Here is a 26,390-nt window from a genome sequence, read left to right as displayed (position 1 = left end):
TTATACTAACTATGAAAAAAGATACTCACTAGAAGTGAAAGAAGCTGCAAATTATGGGGGCGGGGGAGAAGGTTGGAAGTGAATTATTTGTTGTGGTCCGCCTGCAGCCTGCGGAGCAGGCAGCAGAATCAAACAGTGAGGAGGCTGAGGAGGAACATGGGCCAGTCCTGGAGTCTGGGGAAGGCTCGGATGAGGGCTCTGCATCAGAGGCAGAGATGGGGCCAGGGCCATCTGGGAGTTATGTGCTGACTCCGGAGCCTCCAGAGGCTGACATCAGCAAGGCAGAGGAACAGGTAGAGCCTGTTGCCAGTTCGCGCATGCGCAGAGCTGCCAGAAGGCAAGAACAGTTAAAACAAAAGGGACAACTCTGGAGTAGGGCTTGGAGATGATTGGCCCCTCCCATAAGACATAAAGGAGGAGCAAAGGCACGTGAGCCTTTACAGAAAACAACTTTGTTCGTGCTGGTCAGTTTAAATTTTGAAGCTCCGTTTTGACTCTGTGCTCCGTGTGGCCTTGCAAAGCTAATTGCCAATTAGGTCTTTGGCAGCGTGTCAAGGGAGATAAAGGTGGGTGCTTGTCAGTCTTATCCTGAAGGATTGTGGCAGACGTCTGTCGGACTCTTTACAAACTATTTGTGACTCATTACGGGCTGGGAATGAACTTATTCACAGCCATTGAAATAAAAAGAGGGTTTTTGGGACTAATCGTGTGCTTTTTACTGTCTCAGGAAGCCTAGGTCAGAACATTATTACTGCAAAGGATGAGGAAGAAAGATGGACAGAGAGAAAAAAATAGTTTAAAGAAACATAGTCAAAGAATAAAGATTGGTTGAGGTCAAAACGAGGCTGAGAAAATACAGAGGGTTTTTTTTTTTTTGAAGAGGGAGAATTATTTGAAGTTTTACATAAATCACAGCAAATCTACCTTGGTAAAATGTTTATTTATTTACTTTTTATGGCCACCTATCTCACAAGAAGTGCCTGGGAAGCAGGATAGCATAAAGATATAAAATTAATAGTCATTAGTAAAAAGTTAATACTTACTTCTATATTAAATTCATATGGCCACCCAATATATGGGAAATGAAGAATGGATGGAGAAGTTTTAAGTGCAAATGCTGGCAGAGAAGTATGGAGTCTCTTGAGAGGAATCTTTGCCGCTGGGAGAAAGTTGATAGAAAATCTCAGCAGGTGGTAGCATCTCCCTGAACTTGGCTGACCTTGAAAAAAGCAGAGCTGGGTGATATTTACTATAGGTGTGGGTGGGGCACCCTAAAGGCTAGATGGGATAATCTAAAAATATTTCAGAAGATGTTAATGGCAAATGACTTCACTATTGTATCCAAGAAAAGAGCTTAGACGTTGCCCCGTGGTTGTGAGAATTTAGCTTGACTCCCAGTTAGGCTGTATCATTTGTCTCCTTAGCATAGAAGGGCATTAGCAGCCATCACATTCCCATCAATTTAGGCCGATATTTCTCAACCTTGGCAACTTGACTGAAATGCTTTCGGCTCCGAGTGCCCAAAGCACACCTGCATGCGAATCCCCAGAATACAATGCGACCCCCCCATGCATGCGACCCACCCCCGCACATAAGCGTGCATCCCCCGTGTGCACCCCGTGCCCCTGTGCATGTGCCCCACAGAAGCACGTGCATCCCACACACATGCGCCCCGGGCCCACGCATGCCCCCTGCCCCCTGCGCATCTGTGGCAGTGACCTGAAGACCAGCTGGCCGGCTGGAGGCACGAGCACATGCGCAGCGGAACTGCGTTGGGGCGACGGCTCTCGTGCCCACAGAGAGGGCTCTGTGTGTTACCTGTGGCATGCGTGCCATAGGTTCGCCACCTCTGTTTTAGAGAATAGAGTGGCAGCCAGTGGGGCTACCGTAATGTGGGAGTCACATCCTTCATATAAATGCAGGTAGTCTTCAACTTACAACTGTAGTTGAACCCAGAATTATGATTGTAAGTCATTGCAATTGTTAAGTGGGTCACTATGTTCCCATACCCTATTTTACATAGTTTTTTGTAGTGGTCGTTAAATGAATCCATTTTACACAATGAACACTTTTTGCAAGTAACCAGCAAACAACTGACAAAAAACAAGAAAATTGTAGGCAGCCAAGTGACTGGTTATAAATTGAGGACTACCTGTGATTGCAGTCAACAGTATGCTGACTGCATTATTGTATTCTGAACAGTCTTCAAGGACAGCCCCATGTAGAATGTGTTGTAGTAATCCAGATGGAATATAAATAAGGCTACTTTGTACTTTTGAATTTGCTTTCACATTACCTGTCTAGAAAAAAGTGTTTAAGCTGAAAAGTCACAGGGCATTAGAAACAGTTAGGAAAGTGAATGGAGATAGGATTGATGGGATCTGGTATAAACTACCTAACAGCTGAGGGAAAAGGTCAGTCTTGTTCCTTGCCCCTTTGTCAAATTAATGAAATGTAATTTGCTCTTTGATTGAATGGAGACATTTCTGTAGTATCACAGTTTCAGAAAGAATAATTTTGCCTTTTATTTCAAGTTTTGTCCTTATGTTCTCCTGAAACTGTCCCTCTTCTTCCACCAGATGAAATATGTGACTATTTTGGGGTGAAGATTGCCATGTACTTTGCATGGTTGGGCTTCTACACATCAGCCATGGTATACCCTGCTGTCTTTGGCTCCCTCCTCTACACCTTCACAGAGAATGACCAGGTGAGGTGTTGAAGTGCATAGCGATGGCATGATGGCCTTCTGGATTTTTTCTACTTCTACCTGAAGAAGCTGAGAATCAAGATTTCTGGTAGGCCTAGAATAATACACGGTAGTCATTTTCATTCTTTCTCTTTTTTCATACTTCATTACTTTTTTCCTTCCTTCTCAACATCTCTTAACAATTAAGCTGTGGGCTATTTGGCATCTTAAACCCTAATATCCATTTGAAGCCCCTTAAATACCCTGTGAATTTTGAACTATAAAATATTAGATATTTTGAAATAATTAAATATTTCAAATATTGATATATATTTGAAATGGTCAATATTGTTGGGGTACAAGCCAAGTATCCTATAGTTTAATTGTTATTATTGATGGAGATAAAAAGAAGGAAGGAAAAAAGTAGTGAAGTGAGGAAAAAGGAAAAAGAATGAAGATTACTACTGTAATTTTATATATACATTCTGTAATCTGCCCGTCAGAAGCCCTGTCCGGCTGTCCAGAAGCCTCACCCAGCCCATTGCAAGTCAAAATGGAGCCTCCGGGGGCCGGATTCAGCCCTCCAAGGCTCCGTTCTGCCCACTGCATGCCTCCCCTGGCTGCTACAGTCTTCGACCTGCAACGGGCTGGAGGAAGTCTGTGGAGGGTGGAACGGAAACTCAAGAGGGCTAGATCCAGTCCCCAAAGGCTTGGATCTGGTCCCCAGAGGCTCCATTTTGGTCTGCAACAGGCCAGGGAAGACCCGTAGAGGGCCGAAAAGAGTGTTGGCGAGGCGCATGAGGCTGAAGAATAGTCTGCTAGATCTTCACAAGGTAAGTGACCCAGCACAGCAGGTTGGGGGGGGGAAGCAATTTGGGGAGCATGAGGTATTTCAGTGGGTCGAGGAGGCCTTGGATGGTCTTAGGCAGGTAGCCTGTTCCATCAGTAGGCCCCCATGGCCTTCCCCACCCTGAAATACCTCATGTGCACTTAACAAGCCTCACATTCGATTAGCAAATGCGTGGGTGAAAAGAGGGAGTGATTTCGTTCAAGATACGGGATTCACTCTCACGAATCCTTGGGTTACGAATGGAATGGGCAGGCTCCATTATATTCGTAACTCGAGGACTACCTGTACATTATATATACATAGGCCTCCAAGAAATCCAATTCTCAGCTTCTTTAGATAGAGGTAGAACAAAATCAGTGGCATCTATTCACAAGGAACTATGCATAGAATTATTATTATATTCTCACCATTGATTACCTCAGAATTCAGGGATTGTTTTTATGTGTGAATGAAGAGCAGCAGAAGGGGACAGAAATTTAACAGCAAAGGGGGGTCCCAAAGGTGCTTTTTTCAAAAGGCAACTGGATTCTGTTTTTCCTTAAAGACGTTTCGCTTCTCATCCAAGAAGCTTCTTCAGTTCTCAGAAGTTCTGAGACGTTCTCAAAATTGAAGAAGCTTCTTGGATGAGAAATGAAACGTCTTCAAGGAAAAACAAAGTCCGGTTACCGTTTGAAAAAAAGCACTTTTGGGACAATCATGATCTTGATGACTGAGAATCTCCATAGACAGAAAAGGAGGCTGGGTGGAAAAGGAAAAGGAAGAAGAGGCAGGATGATTCATGAGAAGGAAAGTTATAGAAGGCTGTTTGTGTTTTGGCATCCTGAAAGGGAGCAGATTATGCGGAAGGGTTTGAAAAACAAAAGCCCTTTAAGAATTTAGTGGGAAAAGGACAGAGAGAGGAAACCCAAACAAAATGCTGATCTACAAGAGAGGTGGATAGCTGTCCCTAACACTATTTTTACAGCCCCTGCTACTCTTTGACATCCAATTCTCCTCCCTCTTTACTATCAATGAGATCCATGCAGATGAAATTGTAAATGGTGGAGAAAAACACTATTTAAGCTCCGTTCAGATTGCAGAGATGCTGCGACAATTCTGAGTGTGAAGACCACTCCTAAGTGTGAGGACTATATATCTTTAGCACTGTTGTACCTTCAAATAATTGCTAAATGAATGGTCATAAGTGGAGAACTACCTGTAACTGGGCCTCAGTTCCCAGAATTCCCCAAGCCGCATACTGACTAGGGAATTCTGGGAGTTGAAGTCCACACATTTTCAAGTCTCCAGGGGGAATAAACGCTGCTCTATGCACATGTAAACCTATCCACACTGCCACTTAAATGTTCTCTCTAGATTCCTGCATAGGCTGCCAATTCCTATGCTAACAAAGAAGGAGCAGCAAAGGAGAACCTGGAAGAGAGTGAAGTGTCAGCATTTTCAGCATCATTAGCTTCTAAATAGGAGGAACCATCTTGTCCAAGGATGGCGCAGAGATAAATAGATGTTTTCTCTTCCTCTTTCTGTGAAGGGTAATCCGATCCTCCCGTTGTTGCTGAGGCTGTAACTGCCAGCATCATCATTGGCCATATAGGTCAGGGGTCTCCAACTTTGGCAATTTTAAGACTTGTGGACCAACTCCTAGATTTCAACTCTGGGAGTTGAAGTCCACAAGTCTTAAAATTGCCAAAGTTGGAGACCCCTGATATAGGTAGTCCACAACTTATGACCACAATTGAGCCCAACATTTCTGTTGTTCAGCAAAACATTTGTTAACTGAGTTTTGCCCTGTTTTACAACATTTTGTGTCATCGTTGTTAAATGAATCACTGCAGTTGTTAAGATAGTAACATAGTTGTTAAGTGAATCTGGCTTCTCCATTGAGGTTGCTTGTCAGAAGGTTGCAAAAGGGAATCAATCAAATGACCCTGGGACACTGCAACAGTCATAAATACAAGTCAATTGCAAAGGATCTGAATTTTAATCACATGACCATGGGGATGCTGCAGTGGGCATAAGTGAGAAAAATGGTCATAAGTGCTGTTGTAATTTCCAACAGTCACTAAATGAACAGTTGTAAGTCAAGGACTACATGTACTTTTTCTTTAGAACTGTTTTTTGCTGTTATTCATTGTTTTATTAGCTACTTTTCAGAGTAGCTGCCAGAGCAGCTCATAATGTTATTTAGAAATCCTAATAGAACTCTGGTTATTCAAAGAGGTATAAAATAAATAAATAAATAAGATACTAATGAAAACTACAAATAGATTAAAATACTCCTTTAAAAAATCCCAGTTAGGATAATTAAAGAAAAACTCTTATGTTTGCCTTAAAAACAAGCCTGAGAATTCACGCATAACTTTTCAGGAATAAATTTCTAGAAAATTAGTGGAAAAGACCCCATGGCCAGTTCTCACCACCCCAAGACTTTTTATTTATTGTTTTTATTTATGAAATTTATACACCTGCCAACCTAGCAGTTCGAAAGAATGCAACTGCAAGTAGATAAACAGGTAGTGCTTTGATGATATGAAAGGATATGAAAGGAGGAATGTAATAGTAATTTATAGGCCACCCTTCTCACTATCCAAAGGTTCTTTGGATAGGTCCTCTTGCTGAAGGACCATAGAATTGGGCCTCAGCATAGACATTTGCTACAAACTAGAACACGGGTGTCAAACTCATATCGTCACGGTGGCGTCACGTGACGTATCGGGACCTTTTTTCCCCCTTCGCTAAACCAGGCGTGGGTGTGGCCACGCACGGTTGAGATTGGGGAGGTGTGTGCGTCGACCCACCTGCAGCCATCTGCACCCCATACTTACCCATCAAACTCTTTGCAACACAGGTTTGCAACAACGCAAACAGGCAGTTGTGGGCAGCTCTTGCCCAGTTGTGGGCAACTCTTGACCTGGTCTGATGACGGGGTTTTAGGGTTTTAATGGGTTAATTTTAAATTTTTTAGATTTTAGTCTTTATTTTTATTGTGGCTTGTGTTTTATTGTTGTGAGCCGCCCTGAGTCCATTGTGAGATAGGGCGGCATATAAGACGAATAAAATAAAATAAAATAAAATAAAATAAAATAAAATAAAATAATAAAATAAAATAAAATAAAATAAAATAAAATAAAATAAAATAAAATAAAATAAAATAAAATAAATAAATAAATAAATAAATAAATAAATAAATAAATAAATAAATAAATAAATAAATAAATAAATAAATAAATAAATAAATAAATAAATAAATAAGCAAGCCTGTAGTTGCTGCATGATGTTGCATGCCAGTATGGAAATCAGTGGCTTGGGCCATGATGTCACAACACATTCTGTGTCATCTCCTTTTACCCCCTGAGAATGCTAATGGGTCTGAGCAACTGGTGACAAAATTCTGGCAGGTTGAAATGGATGCAACTAATCCTTAGGTTGGCCCCGTCTTAACCTTATAAAGGTTAGAACCATTTTTCTTTGGCCCTGGAACTAAATAGGCTAGGAATGTAGAAGGGCTGTAAAGGTGTAAAATGATCAAAGCCCTGAACTTTTGTGAATCTTTTGCTATCACATTCTGCCAAATGAGGGTTGTTGTTTTTTTTTTTTTTAAATGATACAAGCATCTCAGTAACCGGATTACTTTCACTTTAGAATCCAATCTGTCTTTCAGCTGCTAAGGTAAAGACTTCTTTCAATTCTTAACTAGTAGCCTCTCTGTGGATAGACAAGGAGGCTAAGCAACCACCTGATAGCTAAGGAATGCACACGTGGTGCAGTTGTGACTCCTTGAGACTTTAAGCATACCATTACGTGGTGTGTATTACAGTAAACTCAAGACTTGTGTCACTTAAGGCAAGATCGCAAGATCTCTCTTCTCCAAATGCAATCATACTTGGCAAACCACCTGAACCTAGGCAGAAATAGTACAGGGAATGCTTGGAATCAAGTTAGAGCATAATGGATCATATCAAAGTCCCACTTTGTATTATTCTAACAGTGGGAAAGCTTTATTTCTCTCTGAAGAAAGACAACACAGAAACAATGTGTAATTCCTTGTAGAATCTTCTATTCAGATGCCTGTATTCCCTGAGATTCTGCTTACTGCCCTGGCAAATCATTTGACATTTTCTCTATAGTTTCTTGGTGTTTAAAAATGTAAGCGAAGGACCCTAATTCAACCCATGGCTGCTAATGCCATCATAAGATAATTAGTTCTTATATGTTTTACCTATCCATTCCTAATGGACAGGTACAAAAATCCAGTGCCTTATATGATGATGATCAGACGTTAACCGAGGATGGATCTAACATCTTTGGAAGAAATATCCATCTGGTTCAGTTCCAAGCCAGGAGAAAGGCACTGGAGACAAAATGAAGGCTGATTGGTCCATTTATTGATGAAGCAGAACCACCAAACATGTGTGATTCTGGCTAGCTGATCACATAGAGTTGATGGGGGGTGGGGTATTTATACATTCTCTTGGGCTTTGTACATGAACTTCCTGTTCCTGTGCAAGAACATGTATTCTATTGGCTGTTGTCAGATTCCCATGGGGCCATGTAGGGGTCATGTTTGTCTGAGCTACATTTGGTTGAAGTTTGGACTGCTGATGCAATGAAGGGGCATTGAGCAATTCCTATTGTTGCTGAGGGCTAATCCTACCTTTGTTCAGACCTTGCTGCAGGGAATTTCAAAATGTCCTGTCTTGAATGGATTTCTGCCTGCAGTATTTGCTTATGACTAGAGCTATCTATCTCTTGATCTCTTAAGTGCTGACATCTGCTGAGGGCTATTAAGAAAGTTGGGGGCTGCTTTCCAAGAGCATGTTTCTCCATTTCTCCCTTTAGGGGAGTATAATATTCTGCCTTTTTAATATTTCCTAAAATATTTCACTCTTCTAGAAGAAGGGTGAGTGCTACCTTTCTACAATCTGTTATAAATAGTCCTCAGTATGCAACCGTTTGTTTAATGACCATTTGAAATTACAACAACACTGAAAGAATGACTTACAATTGGTCCTTGCTTTTATAACCGTTCAGCATCCCCATAGTCACATGATCAAAATTTGGGTGCTTGGCAATCAACATGTATGTATGATGTTTTGCAGTGTGACCATCATGTGACAGCTTCTTGCTATCTTCCCAGCTGGCTTCTGACAAGCAAAGTCTCTAAGGGAAGCTGGATTTGTATAAGAACCACATGATTCACTTAACAACTGTGGCAAAGAAGGCCATAAAACCAGATTAACAACCGCCTTGCTTAGCAACTGGAATTCTGATCCCAACTGTCACTGTAGGTTGAGGACCAACTGTCTTCATAACCAATTAAGTAAATGAAAGCTATCTAAGGCTGTGACTTTCCTTCCTGTTGCTGAACCTCTGGCAAACATCTGAGCATTGTTAATAGATCAGATTGGATCAGATGGGTGATTTGATCTGTTCAAAAGGGATCTTCTCTCTCTCTCTCAATGGCTACCAGTATCCATGGCTAACAATGCACCCTCCAGCTTCAAAGGCAGTCTACCTTTACTAGGGTAAGCTCCTGTATCCTCCACAATGCTTCTGATCACCAACCAACCCTAAGGATTTTTACCACTAAGCCAGTCCCTATTTTCTGGCTTCAGAGACAGAAAAAAACAAATTATATATATATATGATGAGTAGGTATGAGCACAACTAACAACACAAGGAGTCTCTGTGTGCAAAGGAGATCATCTTGAGATGTCAAATCCAAGGAGTGTGTGAAATGTTCCCATTCTGAAATGCTTCAAGTGCACGGCAGCATTCTGTTTTGAGTGGAATGGACTGTCTGGAACATTTTGCAAAGATTTCAGGCTCAAAAACAGAATTGCTGCAACCATTTACCGTACATTTGCAGCCAGAACAGTCCTATGCTCAAAGCAGCACCTGAAATGAGACACGTCTGAAATTTTGTGCTAGGAATGTTTGAAATGAAATGTTTGGCATACTACTGCAAAGGTGTAGAGGGAAGAGCTGTTCCTGTCTTACCAGACCTATCCGGCTGGCCATTGTTGGAAGGTGAATTTTTGAGGTAAACTTCAGGCCAAGATTGCTGCTTATTAATATTATCCTTGGTGCTCTTTGAACCTGGTTGTTTTCTTGCAGATGTTTCATTACCAAAACCAACATCTGCCCAAACATCTACCCAAACTAACATCTAACACAGTGATGGGATTCAAATTTCTTTACTACCAGTTCTGTGGGCGTGGCTTGGTGGGCGTGGTGTGGCTTGGTGGGTGTAGCTTGGTGGGCATGGCAGGGGAAGGATACTGTAAAATCTCCACTTCTACCCCCTCCTGGGGGAAGGATACTTAAAATCTCCATTTCCACCCCACTCCAGGGGGAAGGATACTGTAAAATTTCCATTTCCACCCCACTCCAGGGGAAGGATACTGTAAAATCTCCATTTCCACCCCACTCTAGGGGGAAGGATAGTGTAAAATCTCCATTCCCTCCCCACCCCACTAACCTGCTTTCCAGCTCCGTTCTCTTGTGCAGGGCAACAAAAGAAGACCCAGCCCATCAGCTGGGACTCAATCAGCTGGGACTCGGGAGGCAGCGAATAGATCAGGGGCAGGCCAATCAGAGGTGGTATTTACCGGTTCTCTGAACTACTCAAAATTTCTGCTACCGGTTCACTAGAACTGGCTGAATACCACCTCTGATCTAACATCAGTGCTAGATTAGCAACCCTGAGCTACCAATATTCTTCTTTATTGGTGACATTCTCATCCCGGGAGAATTGTTGGAGTTGATTTATCTGATTGATGGATAGCTGGGATAAACAACCTTCTTTAGAAACTGTTAAAACAGTGGAAATTCCGGTCTTTCTTTGCTCTTCATTAATCATCTCTTCCCTTCCTAATTAGACCAGCCGGGACATTTGCTCTGTTATATTTGCTATCTTCAATGTTATCTGGTCCACGCTGTTCCTGGAGGAGTGGAAACGTCGAGGAGCCGAATTTGCATACAAGTGGGGAACTTTGGACACACCAGCAGAGTCCATCGAAGAGCCTCGGCCGCAGTTCCGGGTCAGTGGTGTCTGATCTAGCTCAGAAAAGAAGAAAATACAAGTTTGAAAAATAATAATTTGTGCTGCCCATGTTCATGGATAAAATCTAGGCATGTCACACAGATATCTCAACATTCATAGCCATCCTGTTGTCCACCTTTCATTTAGCCCAGGATTCTCTGCTCTGATTAATTAAATTTATATGCCTTTGTTGTATCCAGCATTGTACTCCTTATGATTTTAAATGGGTACCTATTTCTTGCAAAAGTGAGAAAACTATACATCAAGGCTAGGGAGATAGATTTGCCTAAAGGCCTAAATCCAGTCTCCCCTCTAACCTAGTTAACCCTCAAAAACTTGAGAACTGGGAAATATTGAGTGCCAGCAGATGGAAACTGGACCAAAATCTTCGGGTGCACCTCAAGTTGTGGGAAGTTGTGGGATCTTCATCACTTGAGACTTTCAAGAAAGATTGGACTGCTATTTGTCAGAAATGGTATAGGGTCTCCTGCTTGAGCGGGGGTTGGACTAGATGACCTATAAAATCCCTTCCAACTCTGTTAATCTGTTAAATCATAACAGATTAGGATCACAGTGGGCTGTTCCATTATGGTCATAACTTGAAGACTACCTGCAGTTGTTCTCTTGGTCCTGTAACAAACCTAGGGAATCCCCCAAGAGTCCCCCAAGTCTTGCTGATGTCAACCTTGTCATCTGAAACCAGGCTTAATAGCAGTAATTGTGAGAGGGATCTTGGAGTCTTAGTGGACAGCCAATTAAATATGAGCCAACAGTGTGCAGTGGCAGCCAAAGAAGTCAACGCAATCCTAAATGCATTAATAGAGGGATACAATCAAGATCAAGGGAGGTACTAATACCACTCTATAAAGTTTTAGTAAGACCACACCTAGAGTACTGCATCCAGTTTTGGTCACCACACTATAAAAAAATGTTGAGACTCTAGAAAGTGCAGAAAAGAGCAACCAGGATAATTAGGGGACTGGAGGCTAAAACATACAATGAACGGTAGCAGGAACTGGGCATGGCTAGTCTAGTGAAGAGAAGGACCAGGAGAGACATGATAGCAGTGTTCCAATATTTGAGGCGCTACCACCAAGAGGCATTTTTCACCCCCTAAAAGGGGGTGAAAATTTGGGTGCATCTTATACACAGAATATAGCCCTGCCCACCTACTGGCCCCCACCCTTTGGCCTCTGCCTCCCAACAATTTACCTCCTTGCAGCAAGCAGCAAGAAAAAAGAGCTTATTTCAGCTTCAGCACAACCTAATTAGCACAAGTTGATTGTCCATTGGATCGCCCTCCCAACTCTCAGCTGTTTCAGGCTGCAGGGATTGCCATTGCCTATTGCTGCGTGGGCCTCCGGTTCTTGCTGCAAGGAGGTAAATTGCTAGGAGCAGATTTTTTTTTTTTCTTGTGCTAATCAAGCTATAATGAAAATGAAAGTAAAGCAGGCTATTTGCTGTTTGCTGCAATGAGGCAAAATTGCTGGGAGGCAGAGGAAGATTTCTTTTTCTTGTTTTCCTCACCAAAAAAGGTAGGTGCGTCTTATAGTCCGGAGTGTCTTATACTCTGAAAAATACGGTATTTTCCTAAGCACTGAGGCCGGACAAGGAATATCAAGGAGAAATTCAACCTGGAAATAAGGAGGAATTTTCTGACAGTGAGAGCAATCAACCAGTGGAACAGCTTGCCATCAGAAGTCGTGGGAGCTTCATCACTAGACGCTTTCAAGAAGAGACTGGACTGCTATCTGTCAGAAATGGTGTAGCATCTGTTTGGGTGGGGGGGGTTGGACTAGATGACCTACAAGGTCCCTTCCCACTCTGTTAATCCGTATCTGTATGTCCTTTCTTTGCAGGGTGTGAAGCGCATCAGCCCAGTGACTAACACGGAAGAGTTCTACTACCCTCCTTGGAAGCGGTTGCTCTTCCAGTGTTTGGTGAGCTTGCCCATCTGTATCTTCTGCCTCTCCTTTGTCTTCCTTACCATGCTGGGCTGCTTCGAATTGCAGGTAAGGTGTTCCTGGCGTTGTGGGCAGGCAGGGTCCACAATCCAGTCCAAGTGTCTTTTCTCATTTGCTGTTTTCATCAGATGTTCTAACCATCCTCTGCTACCATTTGTCAGATATATATTGATGGTCGTGCTCATTTGGTTCTATGAGGAAGTTATTTGGTCAATACAGCTTCAGGTTCAAAAAGTTGTTTTATTATTTACAAAATATATACATGCATACAATAATGAACAGGGTGTCCTGTTGCACCTTTTACCCTAACTGTATACTCAGATGTTGAGAGGAGAGATAAGTTCACTTGTTGTCTTGTTGAGAGATAGATGAGAGAGAGAAAAAACAGGGAAGATGTCCAAGTGGTTTCTGGGTAAGAGTCCAATAAAAGAGTTCATTGGCTGATATAGTCATATGTGATGTCTGTAAAGACTTAACCCCTTCTAGTCTCTGGTACATCATATGCTGGCAATATTCTGACAGTTCTAGCTGTCCACAACACAAGACTGGCCTTATCTTGCCCCAACCTAAGATTTAAACAGTGTCATGCTGACCTCTTAATGCTCTGAAAAGAAAAGGGATACTTCAGCTATCTCAGAGCCGTGGCGTGTAACTTTTATAATGCTTCCTGCACTTTCAGGGAAGATATATTCATTTTATATCTTATTCAGTTTAATTAATTCAGTCATTGTTAATAGTCTTGGGGGCCAGGCATCATATGGAGGAGGGTGAGAAATAATGCCATTGGCTGTTCATCAGCCAATCATCTTCCTCAGAATAGTCCCAATCACTACTTATAAATGAGGATAGTACATTTTATTAGCTAGTCAAGGCTGCAATATGAATTCAGATTACCTTATTTTTCAGAGTATAAGATGCACCTTTTTTCTTCCTAAAAGTAGGTGAAAATTTAGGTGCATCTTATAAAGCGAATATGGGTGTTTTTGGGCCACCTGAACCCTCCATGGGTCGCATTTTTGCCCTTCCCAGCCCCAGAAGCACTCTGCAGTGCTCCACACGGCCCATTTTTGCCAAAAATGGGCCTGTTTTTGGCCTGCAAAGTGCTTCTGGGGGCTGGGGAGGTCAAAAACTATTTCTTTTCTTGTTTTCCTTCTGTAAATTTAGGTGCGTCTTATAGTCTGAAAAATACGGTATATAATCACTATTTGGCCACGATATTCTATCAGTACTGTGTAGCAAAGGCTAAAATATTCCATGCAATGCAGACTGACAAATAAGAGTAGTAGAATATTTAATTTCTCTTAGCTTAGCTGTGGCACTTCCCTTGTTTCCCCATTGAGAATAATGCTGGTCCGGATAGCAACCATAATTGGGTACTAATTTACTATCCTAACAAATGATGTTTTGAGATAACAAATATCTAAAACAGTATTCTCAACTTTGGCATCTTTAAGATGTGCACGCTGAAACTCTCAGAATTTCTTCCCCAGCAGAGCTGGCTAGGGAATTCTGGGAGTTGAAGTCCATGAATTTTAAAGGTGCCAAAGTTGAGAAACACTGCCCTAAAGGATCGCTAAAGGTACAATTCACACCATTCATAAGCAGCGGTTCAGGTATGGCCTGCACATCTCAGGAAAAGCAGTAAGTAGTGAGCTACTTCTGGAAAGTGAGAGGAGCTGAAGCTCGGAGCTGCACCCATTCTTTGGAACAGCCCCTGTGGCTCAGTGGCTAAGACACTGAGCTTGTCGATCAGAAAGGTCGGCAGTTCGGCATTTCAAATCCCTAGTACAGGTCTCCTGCGTGAGCAGGGGGTTGGACTAGATGACCTCCAAGGACCCTTCCAACTCTGTTACTGTTTACTGTTTACATTCGACTTGCCTCCTGCTGATGGAGCATTAAGCTGAGCTCTTTTGTGGACCATTTCTAGATTGAGCTAATACCATCTGAGTTAATTAGGCTATTAATTGAATGGCAAGATTAATCTGGTGGATATGTGTTAGTAATCGATGTCATTGATTGACACTGATTGACTTATATGATTACTTTATCACAGATGTTATTTTTATACAGTTTACTAGCAATATTTTAAATGTGTTTTGTTCACCAACTACCGTAGGAGTTTTGATTGAAATCGAGAAATGTAAATTGAATGAATGGATGGATAGAGAATAGGATGGGATGGAATAGGAATAGGAATAGGAATAGGAATAGGAATAGGAATAGGAATAGGAATAGGAATAGGAATAGGAATAGGAATAGGAATAGGAATAGGAATAGGAATAGGAATAGGAGGATGATAGAGACAGACAGGCAGGCAGGCAGGCAGGCAGGCAGACAGACAGACAGAAAGACAGACAGGCAGACATTTTTATTTATTTATTTATTTGATTTGATTTCTATACCGCCCTATACCAGTATATACCGACATAATCAACTTTCTATACCGACATAATCAACTTATTACCACAACTAGGACCAGAATTTCTGTTGGTAAGCAAGTCAGTTGTTAAATAAATGAAATGAAATAATGAAAAAAATGAAATAAGTCTCACTCAATTTTATCACCGTTTTTGCAATGGTGGTTAAGTGAATCCCTGCAGTTATTAAATGAATCAGATGATTGTTAAATGAATCCAACTGTCCCCATTGACTTTGCTTGTTTGAAGCTAGCTGGGGAGTTCATAAATGGAGATCACATGGTCCTGGGATTCTGTAATCATCATAAATACTTACCGGTTACCAAGCACTTGAATGTTCATCATGCGACCATGGGGATTCTATGTTGGTTGTAAATTGAGGACTATCTGTGGACAGCTTTGTTGACAGTCAAACGAGCTTAGTTATTGTTTTTTTTTTTTTAAGAAAATGCTTAAATTCATAGAATAGAAATAATTGAGCAATGGGAACTGGTAGAAATAAGCAAGCCTCTGCCTTTGTGAAAAGCCATTTGTATTTATCAGTTGTGATGTAATCCTGGCTCTCCAATCTGTTTCTTCCTCCTCCTTGATCAGGAATTTGTGCTGAGCATCAAGGAGCTGCCACGCCTTGTTCGCTTCTTGCCCAAAATCATGCTGGCCGTCATCGTCACCGTCTGTGATGAAATCTACAGAAAAATTGCCTACTGGCTAAATGATATGGGTAAATATCCACGTTGCACATCTTCTGATCTGAAGAAAACGTAAGCTAAATGGAACTATAAATGGATCAGAGGAAACTTTTTGATTGTGTCCATGTCAAGAGATGCACAGAATCTGGGAATTTGCAGAAGCAGCCCAGATCAATATTTCTTAACTTGGCAACTTTAAGATGTATGGACTTCATCTCCCAGAATTCCCCAGCAACCAAAAGCTGGTTGGGGAATTCTGGGAATTGAAGTCCACACATCTTGAAGTTGCTAAGGTTGAAGAACACTGGTCTAGATGCTATGCAACTTTCCTCCCTAAATCAGAGGAAGGCCCACAAGAGAACGAAGAGCAGAGAAAGGGGACAATGCAGCCAGCCTCCAGATGGATGCTGTGAACCAAGGATGCTGAGCATACAGTACTTACCCAAAATCTAAGATTGGAGCAACCTCATAAGTGGGTTTAGGAACCAAATTTTTAAACAAGTATTGCATGCTAGTAGGCACTTTCGCTCTCCCCCTCTCCCTCTCTCCCCTCCTCCTCTCTTCCCCTCCCACTCCCCCTTTCCCCCTCTCTCTCCACTCCCCCTCTCTTCCTCTCCCCCTCTCCCTTTCTCCTCTCTCCCCTCCCCCCTCCCTCTCTCCCCTTCTCCCTCCCTCTCCCTCTCTCTCTCTCTCACACACACACATTACAGATAGCCCTCGACTTATGACCACAATTGAGCCCAAAATTTATGCTACTAGTGAAATACTTGTTAAGTGAGTTTGCCCCATTTTATGACACTGCAGTTGTTAATTAGTCAAACTGTTGAATAAATCTGGTTTCCCCATTTACTTGCCTTGTCCGAAGGTCAGAAAAGGTGATCACTTGACTTCAGGACACCGTGACTGTCACAAATAGGAGTCAGTTGCCAAGCGTCTGAATTTTGATCACATGATATGAGAATTCTACAACGGTCATAAGAGTGAAAATTGGCCCTAAGTCACTTTTTTCAGTGCTATTGTAACTGAACAGTAACTAACTAAACTATTGTAAGTCAAGGACTACCTGTATTGGGATATATTTTTTGTTGGTTTTATGGCAAGGGTCTCCAAACTTGGCAAGTTTTAAGACTTGCTGCCAGAATTTGGCACATTTGGAGACCTCTGTTTTTGGGATATAGCCAGGGGTGGGCTGCTGGGGGTTCGCAGGGATTCGGGAAAACCTCTAGCTAAGGTTCTGTGCAGTTCGGAGAACCCCCAAATCCCACTCCTGGCTGGCCCTGCCCATTTTGGATGCAGGTAAGTGCAGGGTGCATGCGGAGGCTTAGGCAGGGCGAAAAGTGGGCCTACCAGAAATTTGGGAAGGCCAGAAACAGGCCCATTTCCAGCCTCCAGAGGGCCTCCGGAGCCCGGGGAGCCCGTTTTCGCCCTCCCGGAGGCTCAAAGAAAGCCTCCGGAGCCTGGGAAGGGCAAAAACGCCCCCCCCACCATGGTGCAGGAGGCCAACTAGGCCACACCCACTATGGCCACGCCCACCTAGCAACCGGGCAGAGAACCCCTTGCTAAAAATTTTGAAGCCCACCCCTGGGTATAGCTGTAGGAATGATTTTCAGCAGTTTGTCAAACCCACAATAGCTGGTGAAGATAATAATCAAGTGCTTTGAAAAATCTGTTTCTTGGGGTGGGTTTTTGTTTCTGGCTTGGTAGAGCTCACGTTCTTTAATAGAATGGTGAGACTTCCGTTATGAAAGATAGAGAAGAATCGCAGAAGATCCCTGAAGCTAAGGTTAAGCTGGAAAGGACCCTCACTTTATGCATTTCTTCTGGGCTTCTCACCGGCACTTGCCTGATGTAAGATACGGTACTAGATGAGCCCACTTAGACCTCATCTGGCAAGCCTGACCATACCTGTCAAGTGCCACTATTGTGCCATCATGAAATGCCAAGTGTTAGAGAATCAGACTTTAAGACGCCGTTGCTTAAGACAGCAGATACTGGCCCATATCAAATTCTCAGCCATAAAATGGTTACTACTCAGAGAATGTTTTCCAGGAATGCCAGTAAATTGTTGACACATGGTACCCAAAGAGGTTTGTTTATCAAATATATAGGCTTGTCCGTCTTACCACAGTGAACTCTGCTTAGGTTCACTGCTGTCATTGAGAAATCAGTTTATTCTGGTTCTAGAAAAGACCCATCTAACTCCAAACTGCCACATTTTACCTCCTCATCTCCTCCTCATTCCTTTTCTTGCAGAAAATTATCGCTTGCAGAGTGCCTACGAAAAACACCTCATCATCAAAATGGTCTTGGTAAGTGGAGCCTTTTTGAAACTTCTGTTCCAATTCTAAAAGTAGGACACAGTCTCAAAAATCCAGCAGGATGAGTTTCTCCAGAAGCCTCTTCCTTTTGATGGTTTCGATTTTCTTTGGCGAGCCTTGGCAAGCAAGTCTCTCAGTTAGCAAGATTACAGGTAGTCTTCAACTTACAACTGGTTGCTTAGGGACCATTTGAAGTTCCGATGGACCTATCTTGAAGATACTTATGACCCAGACTTGAAGTTCTGATGATCAGCTTCCTTTAGGGTCACATTTCCAGAATTCAGGCACTTGGCAAATGGTCACATATCTGGGATTGCAGCATATTATACAAAAAAATGGCCCTGTTTTTGGAAAAATAAACCATAGCAAACCAAGGGTTCGCTTAACGACCACTGTGTTTGCTTAATGACCACCTTGTTCACTTAAGGACTTCCGGCAAAAAGTTCATAAAATCATATGGCCAACTCACTGTACGTTGTAGCTCCATTATAGTCATGACTCAAGGACTACCTGTAATGTTGCTATTTAATTCTGCTAATTATACTTATCCACCAAAATTTGATGGGTGATGGGGTGTGCAAAAATGTACACTTTCTCTTCCTTTATCTGGACTGTTAAGCCTCAATGAAGTTTCGTCTTGTTTTGATTTTAGCAAGACTATTTTTGTTCAATAATTCAGCGACAGCCCCTTGGTAAATTGCCCAAAGCTAGAGATAAACAATGAGACAGTCTTAATCTTGTCCCAAAGGTGCTTTTTCAAGAGGCAACTGGACTTTCTGGTTTTTCTTTGAAGATGTTTCGCTTCTCATCCAAGAAGCTTCTTCAGCTCTGACTGGATGGTGGGGAATGGAAGGTTCCAGTCGGGTTTCAGGCCCGGGCACAGCACGGAAACGGCATTGGTCGCATTGGTAGATGATCTCTGGAGGGCTTGGGACAGAGGTTGCTCCTCTGTTCTGGCCCTGTTAGACCTCTCAGCGGCTTTTGATACCATCGACCATGGTATCATGCTGCACCGGTGGGAAGAGTTGGGAATGGGGGGCACCGTGCTACGGTGGTTCTCCTCCTATCTCTCAGACTGGTTGTAGTTTGTGTTGGCAGGGGGGCAGAGGTCGACCTCGAGGCCTCTCATATGTGGAGTGCCTCAGGGGTCGGTTCTCTCGCCCCTTCTGTTCAACATTTATGTGAAGCCGCTGGGCGAGTTCATCCGTGGCTTTGGGGTGAAGTACTACCAGTACGCTGATGACACCCAGCTGTACATCTCCACCCCTGGCTACCCCAACGATGCCCTTGAAGTAATGTCCCGGGTGCCTGGAGGCTGTGCGGATCTGGATGGGGAGAAACCGGCTCAAACTCAACTCTTCCAAGACTGAGTGGCTGTGGTTCCCGGCATCCCGATATAGTCAGTTGACTCCATCACTGACTATTGGGGGCGAGTCTTTGGCCCCCTCGGAGAGGGCTCGCAATCTGGGAGTCCTTCTGGATACGCAGCTGTCCTTGGAGGAACATCTGACAGCTGTGGCTAGGGGGACTTTTTGTCAGGTTCGCCTGATACGCCAGTTGCGTCCCTTTCTTGATCGGGATTCCCTGCGCACAGTCACTCATGTCCTCGTCACCTCTCGCCTGGACTACTGCAACACTCTCTACATGGGGCTCCCCTTGAGGGGCACCTGGAGGCTCCAACTGGTCCAGAATGCGGCCGTGCGGGTAGTTACGGGAGCTGCATGGCGCTCCCATACAACACCTCTCCTGCGTGAGCTGCACTGGCTCCCAGTGGTCTTCCAGGTGCGCTTCAAGGTATTGGTTATCACCTTTAAAGCGCTCCATGGCATAGGACCTAGATATCTTCGAGACCACCTGCTGCTACCGACAGCCTCCCATCGACCTGTGCGCTCCCACAGAGAGGGCCTTCTCAGGGTGCCATCAGCCAAACAATGTAGGCTGGTGACCCCCAGGGGGAGGGCCTTCTCTGTGGGGCTACCTACCCTCTGGAACCAACTGCCTCCAGAGATAAGGAGAATCCAAGACCTCGGTGCCTTCCGCCGTGCCCTCAAAACTTTCTTTTTTCAGCAAACCAGGCTGGCTTAACACTTTTACATGTTTTTAATTGGTTTATCATTGTTTTTTAATTACGGGGCCAAATTTATATATATCTTTTTAATAATATTTTAATGTTTGTAGTCTATGTTTTTATTTGGCTGTACACTGCCCTGAGTCTTCAGGGAGAAGGGCGGTATATAAATTTGATATAAAATAAATAAATAAATAAAATAAATTTATACTCCTTGCATACAGCTGGTCGTTTGCATTCTTTTTTGACCAGCTTTCTGCAAGGAGTATAAATCCTTCCATTCCCCACCATCCAGTCAGAGCTGAAGAAGCTTCTTGGATGAGAAGTGAAACGTCTTCAAAGAAAAGAAAAACCGGAAAGTCCACTTGCCTCTTGAAAAAGTACCTTTGGGACAACTGTTACCTGGATGACTGAGAATCTCCATAGACATTTAGTTTTAATCTTGTTACATCAACTCTTTCTTACGGCTTCTGTTTCTCTCTTCTCCAAACAGTTTCAATTTGTAAATTCATACCTAAGTCTTTTCTACATTGGATTCTACCTCAAAGACATGGACCGCCTCAAGGAGGTATGGCATTCGTGAATATGGGAGGCGACAGCCAAGGGAAAATGGGAAAGGGGTAAATTGCACTGGGCTTCATTACAACCAGAAACAGTGTTGGTCCAGGTAAACGTGCCATTTTTATCAGGATATGTTTAGGTCCAAAAATGTCCCTGGGGTATTGAAAAAAGTTGCACCCCAGAAAGCCAAGGACTATCAGCCACTTTGAATCTATTCCTAACATGGTTTTCTTTCTTTGTTCCTTTCTTTTATGGGTTCTTTTAATTTTTCATGGTTTTTTCTTTCTCTCTCTTTGTCTCGCTCTGTCTTGTCTGTATTGCCCTCCACAGCTCCTGGTCATCTTTTCTCTCTTCCAAAGCCTTGTGCGTCAGCTTAAAGACGCGGTCCTTCCCTCCATCACTCTCCAACTTCACCTCTATCTCATCTCCTTTAAGGGTTTGCTGAGTTTTTCCTGGCATCTGGGCATCTCCAAAGTAGGATCCTGATGATGGAGGGCATATGGAAGGGTGGGGGTGAGAAGGAATAAGCAGGCTGCAGAACCTCAGCTTTAATCCCATTTATTTGGTCCGATGCATTGTAAGAAGACTTGCTTTCCCATGACCAAAAAAGAAGTTTGCTCTTTCAGCTCTGACCAAGATTTACTTAGGATTGGTCAAAAATGATGAAACTGGCATGGGGGCTGAAAAGGCTTTCAGAATAGAAAGCCAAAAGAAGTTTTGAAAGGAATTGGATGCTCACAAGACACTTGCCTTCAGTTTCTTCAAGCAACTCTGATTTTGGGCAGGATGGCATGGTTGTTCTTTGCAGAGAAATAGGATACTGGGAAAAAATGGATTTGGTTCAAAGAGTTGCACCCAGGGGTGAAATGCTACCGGTTCAGACCGGTTCACCCAAACCGGTTCTGGCAAATCGGTATTTTCAACAATCAGCTGTGCCATGCGATTTATATTTGCTAGAAAGCAGGAAATCTTGCTTTCTACCGAATCTAAATCACGTGACACAGCTGTTGCCCCCCTTCGCTGTTCTACCACTGCAGACTCAGAAAAGGCTTCGAAATCCTCCTTTTTCAGTGCTGCACGGTAGCACCTGTGTGCTGTGCATGCCCGCAAAGTGCTCGTTCGGCACGCACTGCGCATGCGCGCACAAAGCGAACTGGTAGCGAAGTGAACCAGTAGCAGACTTCAGAGCATTTCACTCTTGGTTGCACCTCTAGAGTAGCTTTTTGCCTTCAATCCAAAGTGCTGCTTCATCCTAAGACTTAAACAGCCTTAGAAGTGAAATCATATATAGCAAGCTACAATCTTATGACCATTTTCTGATAGCAGAATCTTAGTTTATTTCCAAACAATCGGAATTAAGATCAAGATTGCAGGGTATAGTAATACAGTTTGGCAAGAACTAAATTTGCACACAACTGCATGCTTAATATTGGATTAATTTTGACTTTCTAGGGACAAGTTAGTTTCAACTACATTTTTATTCTACGACTTCCATCTAGTTCCTGTTATTTAAGTTCTTCCTTTATTTTTTATTGTATCCAGATAGTGCAGACTTAGCCTCAGACCATTGTACCTTTCTCATAAAATTGCTTAGACTTCTTTCTTAATGGTAAACTTTATGACTTAATTTTTTTCTCCAAATGATGTCCAATGATGATGGTGATGGTGATGATAGATTTATATCAGCAAATAATCTCAGCTAGAAACTTAGATGAAAGGAAACTAGAGAAATAACATCAGCATGTGATGTTAATCTTTCTAAATGGTTACTTTTTAAGAGGCAAATGAAATTAGTTTCTAAATAATTTATAAGTTTGCCTATTTCTCACAAATGGATTATTTTTACTTTTTTTTTTGTTTTGAAGCTTAGATTATAGAATGGAAGAACTGGAGGGGTCTTAAGATCATTTATTCCAAAGTTTCTCGGTCTTGACAACTTTAAGATGTGTAGACTTCAATTCCCAGAATCACTCAGCTAACAAGTTGCTAAGATTCTTAGCAACTCGTCCAATCTCGTCCAATCATTTCATCAACCCCAAGGCCATCCATCCTTCTTTGTTCCATTGTTGACCAGTTTTTACCATTAGGAAAAACTTTTTACCATTAGGAAAAACTTGCCAATGTCCACCCAATTGTATGACCTTTTTTGTGGCAATTGTTAAGTGAATCCATGGTGTTACGCGAACTCATTGTTTGCTGTGGGGCATTTTTGCTGAAAACTGGAAGTAAACTTCAGTTTTCAGCAAAAATGTTGTCAACTTTGGTCACATGGCTGCAGAACATTGCAAATAGCCATAAATGTGGGCTGTTGGCCAAGTGTCCGAAATACAGTCATTTGAACTGTGGAAGGAGCCTGGCCATGAAAACTTAGGAACCAGGTTGTAAGTACTTTTTGGGGGTCCGTTGTAAATTCAAACGGTCGCTAAGTGACTGCTCATAAGTCAAGGATTACCTGTAAAATGTATCTATAGAGACCCCAGTTACAAAGAAAACTTTCATACAACTGATAAGGGTGACAAGAAGGGAGAAATTCCCATCCACGTTCCTGGAATCCACATGTTCTCCAAAGCAATTCTTAAAAATTGGTGAGTTGTCACAGCTTTGTTGGGTGTGAGCTCATTTAATCAGGCAAAAGAGAAAGCGAAAGATAAGCTAAGGTAGTAAACTTATGTAAAGAATAGAGGGCAACCTCAGTGTTTTTGTCTTCTGATACTTTATGATTCATCATGGCCATCACAACAACCATTTTGTGAGTCTATCCACAACATCCTCTCAAAATTTGAAATATGTCCTCTATAACAAAATGTTTTGAAGGCTCTTGCTCTCTACATGACACTCTTGGTCAATTTGCAATGTAGCCAAGGATTGAAGTTCCCCTTAAAATAGTATGTATAGGATGGCTTGCTGTTTAACTCCAGAGGTGAGTCCTTCGGGAGTAGGGCGGTATAGAAATCTAATAAAATGAAAATGAAATGAGTAGCTGATTCTATTAAGGAACAATTGGCTAAGAATGACAGGCAGGGAGCACTTTTTCTCCACTTCATTGGCTAAAATAGATGCTTCAGTGTGTCTGGTGGATTGATCATCTCACAACTCTCCCCAGGTATGAGGGACAGAGGGAATAATATTGTGAACAAAAGGAAGAGCAGCTACTAAGATAACAGTCAGATAAAAGAAAGCTGAGTCCAGGGTAAAACTGTAATCTGAAAAATCATCTCAGACAAGACCCTCCCTAGTTCTCATAAAGATGAAGTGTTAATACCATGTTATAATACCTTGGTAAGATCACACATGGAATACTGCATCCAGCTTTGATCGCCATGATGTAAAAAAGATGTTGAGATTTTAGAAGGAGTGCAGAGAAGAGCAACAAAGAGGATTAGGGGACTGGAGGTTAAAACATATAAACAGTTGCAGAAATTGGGTATGTCTAGTTTAATGAAAAGAGGGACTGGGGGGGGTGTGACATGATAGCAATCTTCCAATATCTAAGAGGGTGCCCCAAAGAAGAGGGGGTCAACCTATTCTCCAAAGCACCTGAAGGCAGAACAAGAAGCAGTGGATGGAAACTAATCAGAGAACCACCTAGAACTAAGGAGAAATTTCCTGACAGAACAAGTAATCAGTGGCATGAATTGCCTCCAGAATTTGTGAATGCTCCAAATACTGGAAGTTTATAAGAAGTGTTTGGACAACCGTTTGTCTGAAATGGTATAGGGTCGTGATGGCGAACCTATGGCATGTGTGCCACAGGTGGCACACGTAGCCATATCAGTGGGCATGTGAGCTCAGCTCCGGTGTGCATGCGCGCGCCAGACAGCTGATTTTTGGGCCTTCTGGGTCCACCAAAAGTAGGGAAACAGGCTATTTCCTGCCTCAGGAGGGCCTCAGGGCAGGGGGAAGGCCTATTTTTTGCTGTCCCCAACCTCCAGAGCCTCTCTAGGAGTCTGGGGAGGGCTAAAACGGCCTTCCCCCCTTCCCCACGGAGGCCCTCCAGGGGCCGAAAACAGCCCGTTTGCCAACTTCCGGTCCCACTGGCATATAGAATTATGGGTGTGGGCATGCATGTGTGTGACCCCCCCGCCCCCTTCCTTCTGGCACGTGATGGCAAAAAGATTAGCCATCACTAGTACAGGGTTTCCTACCTGAGCAGGGGGTTGGACTAAAAGTCCTCCAAGGTCCTTTCCAACTCTTGTCATTCTGTATTCTGTAAGATAAAGGGAGGGAAGGAAGGAGGTGCCAAGTGCATTCAGATTTGTAAGACTCTGTTACCATAACCTCATGATAAAAGTAGCATTGACTTGCATGACTTTTGCTTCCTAGTCTTATCTGTGCTGAAGGGCTAATACCAGGATATTTTACTCTTCCTTCCTGCCTCTTTCAGATGCTGGCTACACTCCTCATAACCCGCCAGTTCTTGCAGAATATTAAGGAAGTCTCTCAGCCCCACTTATACAGCAAGTTCAAGCGTGGTGACTTCAGTATGCAAAACCTTCGGGAGGTGACCCACACCTTCTTCCGCCTGCTGACCCAGAAGTACACATTCACCACTTCATGCGGCACCAACTCTCGGCATCCCAGGCACAATGACTCGCCAGTGGGCCACAGGCCAGAGGTCCATGAAGCCCCAGAGGGGGCCGTCAAGGGGGAGAAGAAATGCCTCAATGGAGGGTGCGGAGTGCCTGAAGAAGAGGACGAGGAGAAGAAGGAATCAGATTCAGAAGATGAGAGCATCATTGACTGTGGGCTGAAGCTGAAAAAAGTAAGCTTTATTGAAAAAACTGACCGCAAGACGGGGGATCCCAGTTTAGAGGATATGAGTTTCTTGGAAGAAGGTAGTCCCACCATGGTGGAGAAAGGGATGGACCCCTCCTCTGTCTTTGAGCTGTGCGAGGATGATGATGAGAGCGATGAAGCCTCAGAGAGTCCATTTAAGGCCCTACCGGAAGTTAAGGAGCCAGCTGTTACCATGCGGCCTCGGAGGCCACGGGTAGGCAAGAACCTCCCAGAAGGCGAGGAAGAAGAAGAGGAAGATGGGTATGAGAATCGAAGACATGCCAGGTCTTCGTGGATCGATCCACCAGAGGAGAACTACACCACGCAGCTTGCCCAAGCCGAAGTAGAGAGCTGCATGAAAAAATATGAGGTAAGATCCAGATGTGCTCCTCTGACTAGGCAAGCAGGCTATTACCATGTTTCTCTGAAAATATGACCCGGTCTTATATTTTTTTGCCACCGAAAAAAGCACCAGGTCTTATTTTCAGGGGATGTTTTCCACTGTTTCACCTCGTGGCGACAGCCCGCACCCACCCACCAAGCAGGAACTTGCTGCAGGCCCACTTCTTCTGCAGCTGCTTGTCACCACTCGTGCGTGTCGCCCCCAGTCTCCATTTCACCATCAGAGGCCTTCAGGAAAGGCCTGTGCAGCCGATAACAGAGCTCTGGATCAATCCGGACCTTCTTTCTCAGCTGCAGAGGCCTTTCCTGAAGAACCTCTGACAAGAAAATGCAGGGAGGGGCCTGGGACGTCAATCCGGACCTCATTTCTCGGCTACAGAGGCCTTTCCAGAAAGCCTTTGACCACGAAAAGAAGGCGGGGGTGATGTGTCCAGGCAGTGGCAAGCAGCCGCAGAAGAAGTGGGTTGGCAAGGCAAGGCAGGTATTGAGGTGTGCGAGGCCTGACTGTCCAAAGGTAAGGAGTAGGGCAGCTCCACCCCCCCATCCCCATCCCCACCCCCACCCTAGCTTAATTTTTACCCATGTGCCTCATCCCACCCCGTCGGGGTCTTAACTAG

General features: G+C 43.3%; 1 protein-coding gene across 1 annotated transcript in view; it reads left to right on the top strand.

Moving 5' to 3' along the window:
• The window catches only part of ANO8 (anoctamin 8), a 75,435-nt gene that overhangs the window by 36,932 nt on the left and 12,113 nt on the right, over nucleotides 1-26,390 (top strand). Inside the window, exons 7-14 of the mRNA XM_070931764.1 lie at nucleotides 2,580-2,707; nucleotides 10,415-10,576; nucleotides 12,438-12,590; nucleotides 15,554-15,680; nucleotides 17,902-17,957; nucleotides 20,528-20,602; nucleotides 20,926-21,069; nucleotides 24,980-25,741. Of these exons, the coding sequence (XP_070787865.1) occupies nucleotides 2,580-2,707; nucleotides 10,415-10,576; nucleotides 12,438-12,590; nucleotides 15,554-15,680; nucleotides 17,902-17,957; nucleotides 20,528-20,602; nucleotides 20,926-21,069; nucleotides 24,980-25,741 (1,607 nt within the window). The remainder of the gene's footprint in view (nucleotides 1-2,579; nucleotides 2,708-10,414; nucleotides 10,577-12,437; nucleotides 12,591-15,553; nucleotides 15,681-17,901; nucleotides 17,958-20,527; nucleotides 20,603-20,925; nucleotides 21,070-24,979; nucleotides 25,742-26,390) is intronic.

This window comes from Pituophis catenifer, unplaced genomic scaffold (assembly GCF_029215685.1).
Source record: "Pituophis catenifer annectens isolate HBS135680 unplaced genomic scaffold, rPitCat1.0.hap2 SCAF_1, whole genome shotgun sequence".
NCBI classification, from domain to species: Eukaryota; Metazoa; Chordata; class Lepidosauria; order Squamata; family Colubridae; genus Pituophis; species Pituophis catenifer.
Note: the sequence above shows the minus strand (reverse complement) of the source record. Positions and strands in the feature narration are given on the sequence as shown.